The 13,403-nt window shown below is 27.5% G+C and overlaps 1 protein-coding gene across 2 annotated transcripts; it reads left to right on the plus strand.

The window, feature by feature from the left end:
* The first annotated feature begins 303 nt into the window (after positions 1 to 303).
* On the plus strand, positions 304 to 12,589 carry LOC126907785 (uncharacterized). 2 transcript variants are annotated; one of them, XR_007704616.1, is made up of 2 exons: positions 304 to 871; positions 12,069 to 12,589. XR_007704616.1 is itself a non-coding variant. In XM_050689378.1 (2 exons), exons 1-2 carry the CDS (start codon positions 11,683 to 11,685, stop codon positions 12,494 to 12,496), a joined length of 477 nt encoding a protein of 158 aa, XP_050545335.1. In that variant the 5' UTR covers positions 11,594 to 11,682; the 3' UTR covers positions 12,497 to 12,589. The 2 variants fall into 2 exon arrangements, 1 of the variants encoding a protein (XP_050545335.1); XM_050689378.1 differs by lacking the exon at positions 304 to 871 and adding an exon at positions 11,594 to 11,731.
* The last annotated feature ends 814 nt before the right edge of the window (positions 12,590 to 13,403 follow it).

The following is a 13,403-nucleotide window of genomic DNA, read 5'->3' on the forward strand; positions in this document are numbered from 1 at the left end:
GTTTAGTAAGGAATGTCAAGAGTAATTGAAATTAGTCGCAATAGTTTTTGGTATCGCCGAAAATAACTTCGACCGGCGCTATTTGAAAATTCGGAATGTTTTAAACTTAAAATAATTATTTGTTTTTTAATCGCGTGACATTGTACCATTTTCGAGATTGTTTATTGTACTTCAAAGGCCAAGTGCCTATATGGGAATAATATTTTATTAGATCTTTTCGTGTACTGCATAAAACTGTTTGCGTAATATCCATTAAAATTGTCTTCTGCCGTCGCCGAGTCACAACAGGTTTTTCCCTGGCAGTATAAATAGTAGTAGTAATAATAATAATGAATATCGGGTACCGTCAATAATTCCCGAATGAGAATTGAGGAGAAACACACAACACATTATTGTAATGTATACTATTACCTGAGGTCCACAAGAAGAACAAGAATAATGTGTTTTTGGAAAAAAATAACAGTAAGAAATGGTAAAGAAAAAAATAAGAAACGTTTATTATCTAAAGAGAAAAAGGGTCACGCAGGAGTCAGGAGGGAACATGTCAAACCGCGCGCCGAGCCAGCTGTGTGAAATGACAAAGTTATGTGTTTCTGGTAATGTCTTCGAAAACCCATAGATTCCACGCACACATTTATAACATGAAAACCCTCGAAATCATTCTAGATGGAATCGGACAACCCCTGTATTGTAAGCGTGTGTGTAATGCATACAATGCGCGTCGAGGGTGTGTTCGACATGACAAGAATGTTAGTGCGCTGTACTCGTAACATTCAATGATGTGCCGCCGCCACCGCGGACAACCGAATAAACGCGCACGGGACGAGGAGTGGGACGACGACGACGACGACGAGGAGCACGAGAATATTAGGTACATTTACATTTTCCCTTTGTTTTTTCCAATCTGATCCGCTCAATTATTTATTACGGTAATCTCCCGAATGTCGGTAAATACACCGAGATGAGGTCACGTGATAGATGTTCACTGAGAGATTGACCCGCTAGATTGGCGAGTCGGGCCTACTGTATGAAATAAAATAATAATAAAATCCATTTTGTGGGATAATTAATAACGTGTCCGGGCTGCGGTCGTGTGTGGGTTATAATGCATAGAGAACACGTCGACCATGTTGGCAGTCAAGTGCCCTGACCCAAACACTGTCCCATACCCGGAAAAAAGTACAAAGTGGCGAATATTCTTTAACATGAAACTGTGTTACTCGTATCAACAACGTTTTCATTTTCTATGAACGACACGATTTGGTTAACAGCTAAACTACTCTGAATCAAATTTTAACTAATCGAAAGATCGGAGAAGGTTTGACGTTAATTTTTAATTTTTTTTCGACTGTATAAAGCTTTTCCCACTTCAGTAGTTTATTTGTCAGCTTAAATAAGAAATTTTTCATACCATTTATTACAATTCTTACCTGGTTCGTATTCAATTTACACTGTAGAAAACTACCGATTATTGGATCACTAGGATACCTCGNAAAGCTTTTCCCACTTCAGTAGTTTATTTGTCAGCTTAAATAAGAAATTTTTCATACCATTTATTACAATTCTTACCTGGTTCTGGTACTGTAGAAAACTACCGATTATTGGATCACTAGGATACCTCGATTCTATAGCTTGTACCTAATAAAGATAAAACCAAATAAAGATGGGTATAACCATTTAGGCCTTACTTTCACTTTAGTCTGACGCCAAATACGTCAATACAATGCACTACCCAAAATTTTGGTAAAGATTTCCCATAGTTATGTATCTTTTCTGAAACGCATCAAATCGTATGTACTATTAAACAATTTTTAAATAAGTTTTGCCAAACTTCATATGTCTAGAGTTTTATGAACTCGTTGAATAATTAAATCATTTTCTATAGCTTATCTTAAATGCTCGTTGCTCAGATAAATACACAAAATGCATTAAATCTACTTTACACAATTATGTTCAAATAAATTTGGATGGGCTCGCAATTTATGTCGAATAAACACTTTTTTTTTTTGTAATTCTATCAAATAAAATATGTAAGTATGAATTTAAAAAAAACTCCATAAATCAAAATTTAAAATCTTAATCTATCGCACTCTCAATGAAAAAAGTCGTTCATCAGATAAATGATTCAAAGTTTTAATTTGACATAAGAGATTATTTTTACTATTTATATGAAGTACAATTTAATTTTCAACGATAAGGATTAAATATAGATCAATGAACTACATTCAACTTAATGAAGTTTGACATAATGTAATTTTGATATAATTATTACATAAAAATTATAAATTTTATTATAGTATTATATTATGTATTTTCAGGAGCGTAGGTATAGATTTTTGAATACCTAGGGTTTATGTATTCAAAAATTATTTATTGACCCATATTATTTATTAAATCGTAATTTGATTACTAGTGAAAAAATTTCGTAATGCGAATTTGAACTCCTACAACACCTTTGGCTCTCTTAAATTGGTAGTATGATATATATTGGTGGTATTTCAATAAATAATGTCGAATTCATTTATTTAAACTTAGATACAGAAATTTTTTTATGTTCTTTCGAATGGAACAGATCCGGTTGGGTAATTTTTAAACAAACGGTAAATATTTTTCTAATTAATACATTATCATATATAAATCGATATTTAATCACACTCGAGTTAATATAAGTACTGTACTCGAGTTTATTAAGCAATAATTGTCGTATTGTCATGGTGAACAGTACATAAGTAAGGGGGTAACCAAGCGGGGGATGTTGTCGGGTGGCCAATCACAATTGGCCCTTGCATTCTGTTATTTGTTACGTACATAGCCGCTCATTTGTCATCTGCCCTTTTGAGAAGAATAAAAAATAAAAAGGTACCCGTTGTCCCGTTGGAGCAATTCATTTCTCTTAACGGCACACCATTTATAACAAACTGAAAAATATAATGTAATAAACAACAATGGGTACATTACGAAGTTCTTTTTTTTATATTTTTTTCATCACGCCATTTCTCCTTGTTCTTAACAACAGTTGACGATTGTTCGGTTTATTATTATTATGATCATCATTATTAATACTATACTTTGTCCTCAGCAGTTATTGCCATCGAAAATTGGGGTGTTTAAGTAGATAATATTTCACTTGTCCGTGTGAAACCTGTCTTAGTACAACTTATTTTTTAAAAAATGCAATATAATATTATTTAAATGTAACTTAAACTCACAACAATATTAATAAACACGATGATATAAGTGTTTGTGTATTTCAGTCATTATCGACGATGTATAATTAATTTAATTTACAAGTATTTTGTAATATGTTTTTACAATATTTAAAACAATAACCATTGAAACTGAAAGTATTGCTAGAGATAAAGTGGATTCCGAATCTTCAGTATCTTATGGTTTTTATTATAACTTAATCCAGAAAGTATTATCGTTGCAAATTGGGAGTATTGTTATAATGTAATACATCTTAATTTTAAGACACAGGTCATTGGGGTTCGGATTCAAATGCATATTACTTCTACTTATGTTATCTACACTTTATGTATATGACTAACAATCATTAAAACATACTTCCCTGGAGCTTAATATTCATGTTTTAATAGTTTTACTAACCAACACTAAATCTTAATCGAAACAAAACATTTTTAAATTAAATATAAATTTAAATAAATACTTTTTTGAAATAAAACATATTCGGTTTACGTTACTAAATCGAATTTAAAAAACAGTTGAATAACAAAACACATCGAAGCTAAAAAAATTTTACTCAGAAATTGATTTCTATTTTTTTTCAAGTTCAATAATAAGTAATGTCTTACACAGTACAAAACAATCATAATTTTATTAAATTATTATCGTATTATCGTAGCTGATAATCGATGAAATTTTATACTTTTAAAATTTTGTTTTTATGATATGATTGTTCAATGATTTGGTCATCGAACACTTAATTACTTTCAAATTCAAATACACCTGTGCACAGTTCAAACAGCATGCCATGGTGACATTTTCCTGGGTTAACTATACTAGTCTGGCTGTAGTATTGTAAAATACCTGCGCGTGCACTTTGCCGTGTAATAAGCATCAGGTAGGACCCATAATAACATAAGCCATGACACCAGTCAAAGGCACAGATGTCCCTATAAGTATTATTATCTGGTCTGTTGTACATAACACCAGAAGTCCGTGACACAGGGTCAAAACTACTTTTTTTTACGTCAAAAACGCAGTTCAACCTCATAAAGATCGTATCTTTTTATTCGTGTAACTGACACTATCAGGTTTGTTGTAGTTATAAAATCGATTCCCTTAACACGTTTAATTACTCGTAAAATCTATATTATTTAGTGAAACGAGTTCTTTAGTCATATGAAACTTGTTCGCTATTATAAAATGCCATTTTAGTGTACCCTACCCCACCTTTTTTCATTAATACTCGGCCTATGCTACCTTAGTTATATATTATGCTGATGCATTCATGTCGCTCTAATTCATGAACTTCGATTCTTAAAAACTACTTGATATTTTCTTCTTTCAAAAATATTAATTTAAACTTGAGCTAAGAAAAATTACCATCAACATTTTGTCGTACGGGTTGAGCTGTAATTTCTATGGCTGTATGAAAATAAGTCACCAACACGAATAGGTTTCGTAAAAAACAATTACTAAGAATAATTCAATGAATTTTATTATGTAGTATGTTTTTTTTATAAACTATAAGTTATTCGCAGGTGACATTTTTTGTATTTGACTTAGTGATGCGGGTCAATAGGATGAACTGTATAACAATGTATAAATTTCGGTAACCATAATAAATTAAATAAAAAATAATAGTATAATTTATTAGTTATTTTTTTACAAAAGACATCTATTATGTGTAACTTTGAAGAAGCTGTCTTTTTTTTTAATTAAAAAAAACTAAAATTAAAAGTATCTATTTTAGAAAACTTACACATCTTACATCAATTATTTCATAATTATTTAATAAAGAAATCCTTTTATATTTTTATGATAATAATACATAAATTAATTAAATAAATACTCGTGAATATAAACATTTCGTATTTTATTATAATATAAAAAATATTTAGTACAATATTTATTTATAATAATTAAATTTATAACAATTTTTTCTATAAGTTAAAATAGGAAATTTCATTTTTGACATCAAAATATTGAATAAAAAATCAAATTCTTCGGCATTTTTAAACGCTGACTCATAAAGAAAATAATATTTTACTAAATTTAAAACCAAAATAATGAACTATTTAAAACCAGACTTTGATCCCTTAACTCTAACATGTATAGGTTTATATGTCTATTCAATAACAATAAATAGCTTTAAAAAGTTCTTTTTAATGCGGAAATCGCTACTAAATAATGTATCAAATTTGTAAACATAAGAACATCGTTATCAATTGATTTTAATTTTGTTTACAATCATATCATATTGTAAGCAAAGTTAAACTCATTTAATGCATATGGCTCATAGGCATTAAATTATTTTAATAAAAATAAGATTCCTATAGGTTAAATAATAATATCACAGAAAACATTTTGGTCGTATTGAATACTGAACATCATCTCCTTCTTTATTTTACTAATCTATAGATTATCAGTCAGAAGACAGAAAATAAAATATAAAAACAATACAATTAAACAATAAATACAAATGACAATGAAAACTTATTTAACGTATTTTTAGTCTTAACAATGATCATAAACATAAAGTTAAGCGAAATAGTACAGTTTTATCAAATCGTGAAGAAAAACCAAATGAAGTGTTTGATTGAAAAAATATAATTGACGATACTAGTACTGATATACGAAAACACCAACTTAAAAGATGTGTAATGTAAACAATGAAATTCCAAATACACTTAGATTTATATTACATTCTGCACATTTAGTCGGTTAAAAAGTAGAAAGAAATTACGTTTAATACGTTAACAGCGTAATGGCGACGTTAAAAATTCCAACAATACTTAATTGTCAAGACACACATAAATTAAAAAAATACGAAATCTAGTCAAGAATTAAACAAAACTATTTTTTGTTTTAAAAGTCACACGAGAAAAAATTTTAAAATTAAACAAGTTACCTAAAATGTCTTAAAATACTGGAGAAGACTAACAAAATGATATTATACAATACAACTCTGAAAGAATATTGTGAGATGATCAAATTGGCACAGCCAATTAAAATTATCCAAACGGATTATATTTAACAATAACTATGATTTCAAAGATGGTTTTACGGAAAACGTTTAAGCCATTAAAGACATATAATATGCTTTGGAAATTAAGCATATTATATAATTTGGAAATTGGATAAAAGTAGAAATAACATTTATGTTTTAATTGCGAATTAACTACTAACTATAAATGACATTGTTACGTTATTAAAATTATGAATAAAAGTTGTACACATTGGTACGCAATTTATTCAGGCAGCGTTGAAAAATGCTCTATGAATAGATTTGATATTTAACTAAAAATTGTAATTAATTTACTATTTTTCTATTGTTGTAATAGTTTAAATTATTTGTTACAGTAAAAAAATGTACATAAAAAAGCAAAAAATATTTAGTTTAAAATCATTATTGATAAAATTTTAAATATCTCTCAAAATATTATATAATTATAACTTAATGAATACATAGCACCTCAGATTTTTGTTTCCATTTCCATACAGTGTTCAATTTTGTATCATCGCACAACATTTTTTTTCAGAAAAAACAAAATATTTCGAAACTATGTCATACATAGTAAACGTTTTGTTAGTCTTCCCCAATGTCTCAAAACATTTTATTAAAAATGTTTAATTTTAAAACTGAATCACGTGTAACTTTTAAAGAAAAATTGTTTCATTTGCAACTTGACAAGATTCCATGCTATTTATGATTTTTCATGAGTGCTTATGTCATCGGTACTATTGTATTTATCGCACCTTCGTTGTACGTTTAGTATATTTTCTGTAAACTTTAGATTCGTCTAGTCGTCCAGAACATGCATTATAAATCTTAATGAATTTGATATTCGATTGGACACATATTAGGTCTTTTAAGATGGCATTTCAGAGACTGTAACGCCAATTACATTTTTTCTAACAAATACTTCACTTGATATTTCTGTACGATTTGATACAATTGTAATGTTTCGCTTCACTTCACGTTACACCCACGTTAAAATTGCCAGATAGTAAAAATTGTTAGCGCTGTACTCTGATTTATTTTTTATCTCGTTCATTCAATTAACATACAACATCAAACTTCATTGTTATTTAAATTTGGTAATTTTCTTTATGTCATAGTACTGAGAATTACCGATAAATCTGAAAAACACGCACAATTAAAAAAAACTTGTATTTTATAAAGTACATAGTAGTATTTATAGAAGGCTTTCTACCATAATTTCAATTTAATTAAAAACCACTTCGTTAATTTTATAATAAATAATTTACTTAAAACTTTTTATAATCAAAACAAATATCTATGGTAACATTAGCAAATTACTTTATTTTACTGCATTATAGCCAATAAATAGTCAAAGCTTTGATTTTTTCATTTTTTAAATAAATTCCTATTTAACGATTCAAACAAATTAGAATAGGGTAATAGTTATAAAACATTTCAATGTTTATTGAACTTCAAAATTGTTCGACAGATTTATTATAATGAATCGAATCCTAAAACTAGATATGAAATTTAAATGATTTTATTTTATAGACTAATATACCATCATTGAACTATCATAGTAAGTACTAGTTATACGATCTACATGAATCTTTTATGAAACGATTTCTAATTGGTTTTTTATAGAATATAAACACACATATATTTTAAAAACCCGTTCTTAAAACAATTACGCTACATAAAATTAAAATTGTATAAACATGTGATATTAAACCTGAAATTTATGAAATATTTATACATTTCAAATTTATTATCTAAAAAAAAGGTTATATAAAAACTTTTTCAAGAAAGAACCCATAGCCACTTTATTTATATATATATAATTCACTTACGGCTTGAAGTTCAATTCCTGTGATTATGACGGAAATACAATTAACCATTCAGATGTATCGATTGTAACAATAACAATAACAATTGTTATAATACTTGGAGATGTTCATAAATTGCTAATAAATTAACTGAACATTAAAGTAAAATGCAATTTAAGTAATAAATAAGAATAAGTGAAAAAGATATTTCAAATGCATTTTCAAAATTCACTTTCACATTTGAATTAAAACTTCTCGTTTCAGAGAAATGTTAATATTTTTTTATTCAAACTCGTTGCTAGGCAAAATTGTAATAATATGAATTTATTCTCATTAGCCAATAAATTTAATTTTAATTGAATACAAGAAAGAAAACTATACATTTAAAACAAGTATACTATTTGTTGACATTTAACTTAATAATCTGATTTGTATTTAAACATACAAACTAAAAATGAAAAAATTTTATACATTATAAATATAATTTTTATCGTGTAATAATAAACCTTTAAAATACTTAATAAAAATTAATCTTTCAAATGCTTAATATTTAAAAATGAATTTTATTTTTCAGTAAAAAATATATATACATATATATTGTTATTATTAAAAAACTAAAGGATTATACTTTACTTTTTAATTAAAATTAAGTACATTAACTTTAACGAGCTTACATTGGTATTTGCGCAGTGTTTAATACACACAAATTTTCATTTTTTGAATTACGAATTATTTAATGATCCATTATATTAACTTTTTCTTAATTATTGCGCAATAAATTTTATTTAATAATAGATTTTTTATAGCTCTTAATAGCCAGTGGTATGTTTACACAATGTGCTACCTGATTCAACTGCTTAAGGGGACAAAAGAAAAAATACCTGTGAGTTATTTAAGAGCGTGATAGCCGACAAACTCAAGTGTACGTATGCTATGCTATTTATAATATATGTTATTGTGTTATATTAATGTATATTCTAATATTTTTAAGCCGGAATTTTTTTTCGAAGAAAGCAGAAAAAATGTATTTTTTCAAAACAAAAAGTTTTTTTAGGGAGTATGAAACTACGCCGGGGCGCTTAAACTCTCAATGCGCCACTGTTAATAGTAAATTATATGATACGTTTACACGTTAAGAATATCATTATGGTAGTTGAGTTTGTATATTTTGATCTATGCCTTAACGTGCTACGTTCGTGTTCCCATGTACCATAAGCGATTAATGGATATTTTTTTGTTGTGTTTAGAGGAGTACGTATGTGTGTATTATAATTTATCCAATTTTGTCATATTTATAGACGTCTGTACCAATACATTTATTTCGTGTAAGTCTCCAATAATGAATAATAATGGCCGAAAAAACCGAGAAAGAAAAATAAATAAATGAAAAATAAGACTGGTGAGAAGTAATCATCGTTGTGGCAATATATCATCTGTTGGCATAAAACAAGGACCAGTCTAAACTTCCCCCGCTGTGTTAACGTCAAATATATTATAATACCTACATTATCATTACGATTATGATTATTCTTATATATTTTAAACTAGATATAGGTACAGTGGAATTCCTACTGAAACACCATCATCTCTCTACTGTCCACCGATGAATATTTATCTTTTTAATATAATTTTTTTTTGTCCGCTGTATTAATAATACTACGCTCTTAAAAGAGTGTCTCCACTATTATTTCTAGAGAGTGTTTCTATAATAATATCTTTCCAGCACTATATAAATACCAAACAAGTGTACACGAGTCCGGATAATCACACTTATTACACACAACGATCTCACGTGGTGTTATTTCTCCACATGCGCCTCCGTCGTGTGTATTTATTCCCATGAGCTGCCCTGTAACCCACCGAAGCCGTCGGAAGCGCCATCGAGGAAACGTTACCGCCAAACACAATATTGACTAGTCTATTTCGATTTTCCCTCTTTGATTTTCATTTTGCTAGTGACGATACCGCATCGATTTGATCGTATCATTCATAATTGTTTAGTCTTAAATAAATACCGTAGGATGGACTCTCTTCTTTTTTAAATTATTACACATAAGCTCGCCCCGTACAAATATTCGGGTAATATAATACGTGTCTTATATATATATATATATTCTCTACAATAATAAAGTTAAACAATAAATTTCAGAAAAATATGTAGTATGAGAAACGGTCCATAATTTACATACAACGTTACAGGTATATACCTGCCTAAAACAAATAAGAGTTTCATTCATGAATTTGAGACGACCGAATGAGGTCGTTTGGAATGTATCGCCAAAGAGAGAGAGAAAGAAATAAGACGGCCGTGAAAATAACCATAACGTCCGAGTATTACATTGATAATAATTCTTGTCGTAATATTGTTTTTGATTTACGCTAAAGGATTAATGTTTTTTTAAGAGACCGTAAAAAGCCGTCACATTCTTCGGCGATGATCCGGACGCCGTTGTCGCCACCGACGGTGTTTGTCCGTATTGGATATTCATAATCTCGTGTTGCAGATTTAATCAGTCGCTAAGGATTTAAATTACAACGTTTCATTCTGACAAATTATGATTGTCGAATACAATACGATTGTTGGTCATTGTAGTGTCTACACTTATTCATTTTTTATGACTTTTATGAAGTTATTATTATTAAGTGTATGTTATAAAATTTTATGTAACCAACATAAATATCTACAAACTCTGTATACATAAAATTGTATTTNTAACCAACATAAATATCTACAAACTCTGTATACATAAAATTGTATTTTTATTGGTCTCTCGAAAATCATTTCAAAAATTGTCTACACGCACATTTATCCACTAAAATGTACCTACTTGTAATCACATATAAGAGNTTTTATTGGTCTCTCGAAAATCATTTCAAAAATTGTCTACACGCACATTTATCCACTAAAATGTACCTACTTGTAATCACATAAAAGAGGTAAAAGTTTTTACTCTGTGATCACAGCATAGTTTACATAAAATAAAACAGTATGATTGTCTGTATTATTAAAAGTACATTTATTTGTATATTTGTTTCGAGTACAAAACAGCTACGTGTAGTAATTTATTATATAAAATTATTATGATGAAGTCAATTAAATTATAAAATATGTAAATTAACATTCTTTGGTATATTATATATAATTTTTATTTGAATTATATCACAATGATATATTATTGAAGACTTTAAATCAAGTGTTGTGTTAAAAAATTAATTTTGAGTTGTATACAATTTTTGGAAATTTAAAAAAATATTTAATAAATACTAGATGATATTATAAAACCATGCTACTTTTATCTTCTTTAAATTTGAATTATGTTAATAAACTGAAATTTTGAGTTGAATTAATAACATGACGAAATGTTTTAAATATTAACGGGCGTTTTAATAATGATAAAATATGAAATTGTGTCTAGTAACATTAATATTTATTTCTAGAAAAAACTGTTAATAAAAATATATTAACAAGCTAATTTCGTTACCTAGTGTTATTTTTTTTAAAATTTGAAAAAAATAAACAAACAATTTGTTCCAAACAATTCTAGTTAGTTTCTTAACTTCGTTTGCTGTAAAATTTACGCTCTGTAGACAAATTTGTGATCAGTATTTTCAATTGTTTGGAAACTTTTAAAAGTTTTGTATTATTTTGTAAATACACATCATTGACTCATTTCCTGTCAGCTTTAGATGGATAAAGTCAATTATCATCCGTATTTTATGTCTAGAAGACAAAAAGGTTAGTAGATTAAAAATTATGTATAATTTATTTAAATAATTTGAGTAAAATGAAATAATATTTGTATCAGAACTAACCCTTAATATTTCAAACTTATCAAACATTTATGGTTGTAAAAATTCATTTGTCGTTACAGATTTTAATAAAAATATTAAACATTTGTTAAACCGTCTGATTATTGCATTTATTGTACCCAATAGTTTTCTTTTTATCAAAACTTCTATGATACCAATATCAATTATATTGAAACACTTTTTTTCATGTGTATTTTATTTTTCGAGATTTTAAAAAGTAAAAAATTGTTTAACGTTTGATAACTCTTAATTAATTTTTTCAGGTCATCTAAGATCCAATAATACTGACGTTTGCGGTTTATTAAACGTTTCCCAGAAAAATGAATTTAAGGCAAAACTACCTCGTGTTAGTCACAAAAGGTACAACGAATTGATCCAACGGAAATATAATTCTGTAATTGAAGAATCAAAACGTTTATTCAAAAAGGTTTATGGCTGTAATATTCCTCGTCAAGTTAGTGTTTTGAATGAAGAAATGGAGTACGATCCTCATACATTGCTTGAGACTGATCAAGTTATACCGGTAGATGTAATCATTGAGGAGACTGATATGACTTATAACCCTTATAAACGTAAAGCTCCCACTCCTGCAGAGGGAAATTATATAATACCGAAAAAAAAGAGTTTTAAAACCAGAATAAGTTGCAGCATCCGAGATTGTTATTACCTCAAGTTGCTTTGGTTGTATTAAAAATGTTGAACAGATACACGAGTTGTATTATATCGTGAAACTATAAACGAGTACGTGAAATTATATTTTAACTTCAGTCTTTTGGATATTTGTTTTTTTCGGACTAACGTTATCGAAAAGTGTTTTTGAAGCGTATCCATAACAATGTTTTAAATGTCTGTACATATTCATTTATATTCAATTAATAATATTTAATCACGGACATTTCATCAAACTATACCGAAAATCATGAAAACTTTCACATTGTTTTAGTAATATATAAATTAATATTTTTGGTATAAACTTGAAATGTGCATCATAACTAAAGTCAAATTTAAAATAAAAAAATCTCTAAAATCGATGTCATAATTACGTTGATCTAATAGGCATCTAAAATTTTTCTTCTAGTAAACTTTTACGAGGAACGTTTTTCTTTATCGTTTTTCTTTTCCAACCGCACATTAACCATGTTTCTTTTATAAAAACTTTTTTGTATAATCTCTATAAGTTGTTCTCTAAAATAATACATTTTAGAGAAAAATCATACTGTATATTTAAAAATTATAAAGTCCTCAGGGTAATTTTTAACTACCAACAATACATACCTAGCATAAATAAAAATAAAATTAATTATGACTTATTAAGCAATTTTTTTATATAAACCATGTTATGAAATCGAAAAAAAAAATATATCATTATGTAAAAAAATGATACAGAAATTTCCATAAATCATTATATTATTTTTAATATACACGTTATTTTCAAACGAATAAATAAATGTAATTTTCATATAAAATATAGATTTTTGTAATTGTAAAAATGTGTACATTTTTTTAAGAATGAATTATCTTATTCTAAAACATATAACTTATATCATAACTCATTTTATCTTTTTTATATTTATAATAAAATGGGTTACTAAGTGACT

Source organism: Daktulosphaira vitifoliae, unplaced genomic scaffold (assembly GCF_025091365.1).
Source record: "Daktulosphaira vitifoliae isolate Bord-2020 unplaced genomic scaffold, ASM2509136v1 Scaffold_5, whole genome shotgun sequence".
Classification (NCBI taxonomy): Eukaryota; Metazoa; Arthropoda; class Insecta; order Hemiptera; family Phylloxeridae; genus Daktulosphaira; species Daktulosphaira vitifoliae.

Bases quoted from the DNA above. Each gene is read 5' to 3' on its own strand.
- LOC126907785 (XM_050689378.1), top strand. From the start codon at position 11,683: ATGGATAAAGTCAATTATCATCCGTATTTTATGTCTAGAAGACAAAAA. The intron at 11,732-12,068 runs GTTAGTAGATTA...TAATTTTTTCAG, and splicing joins TATGTCTAGAAGACAAAAAG to GTCATCTAAGATCCAATAAT.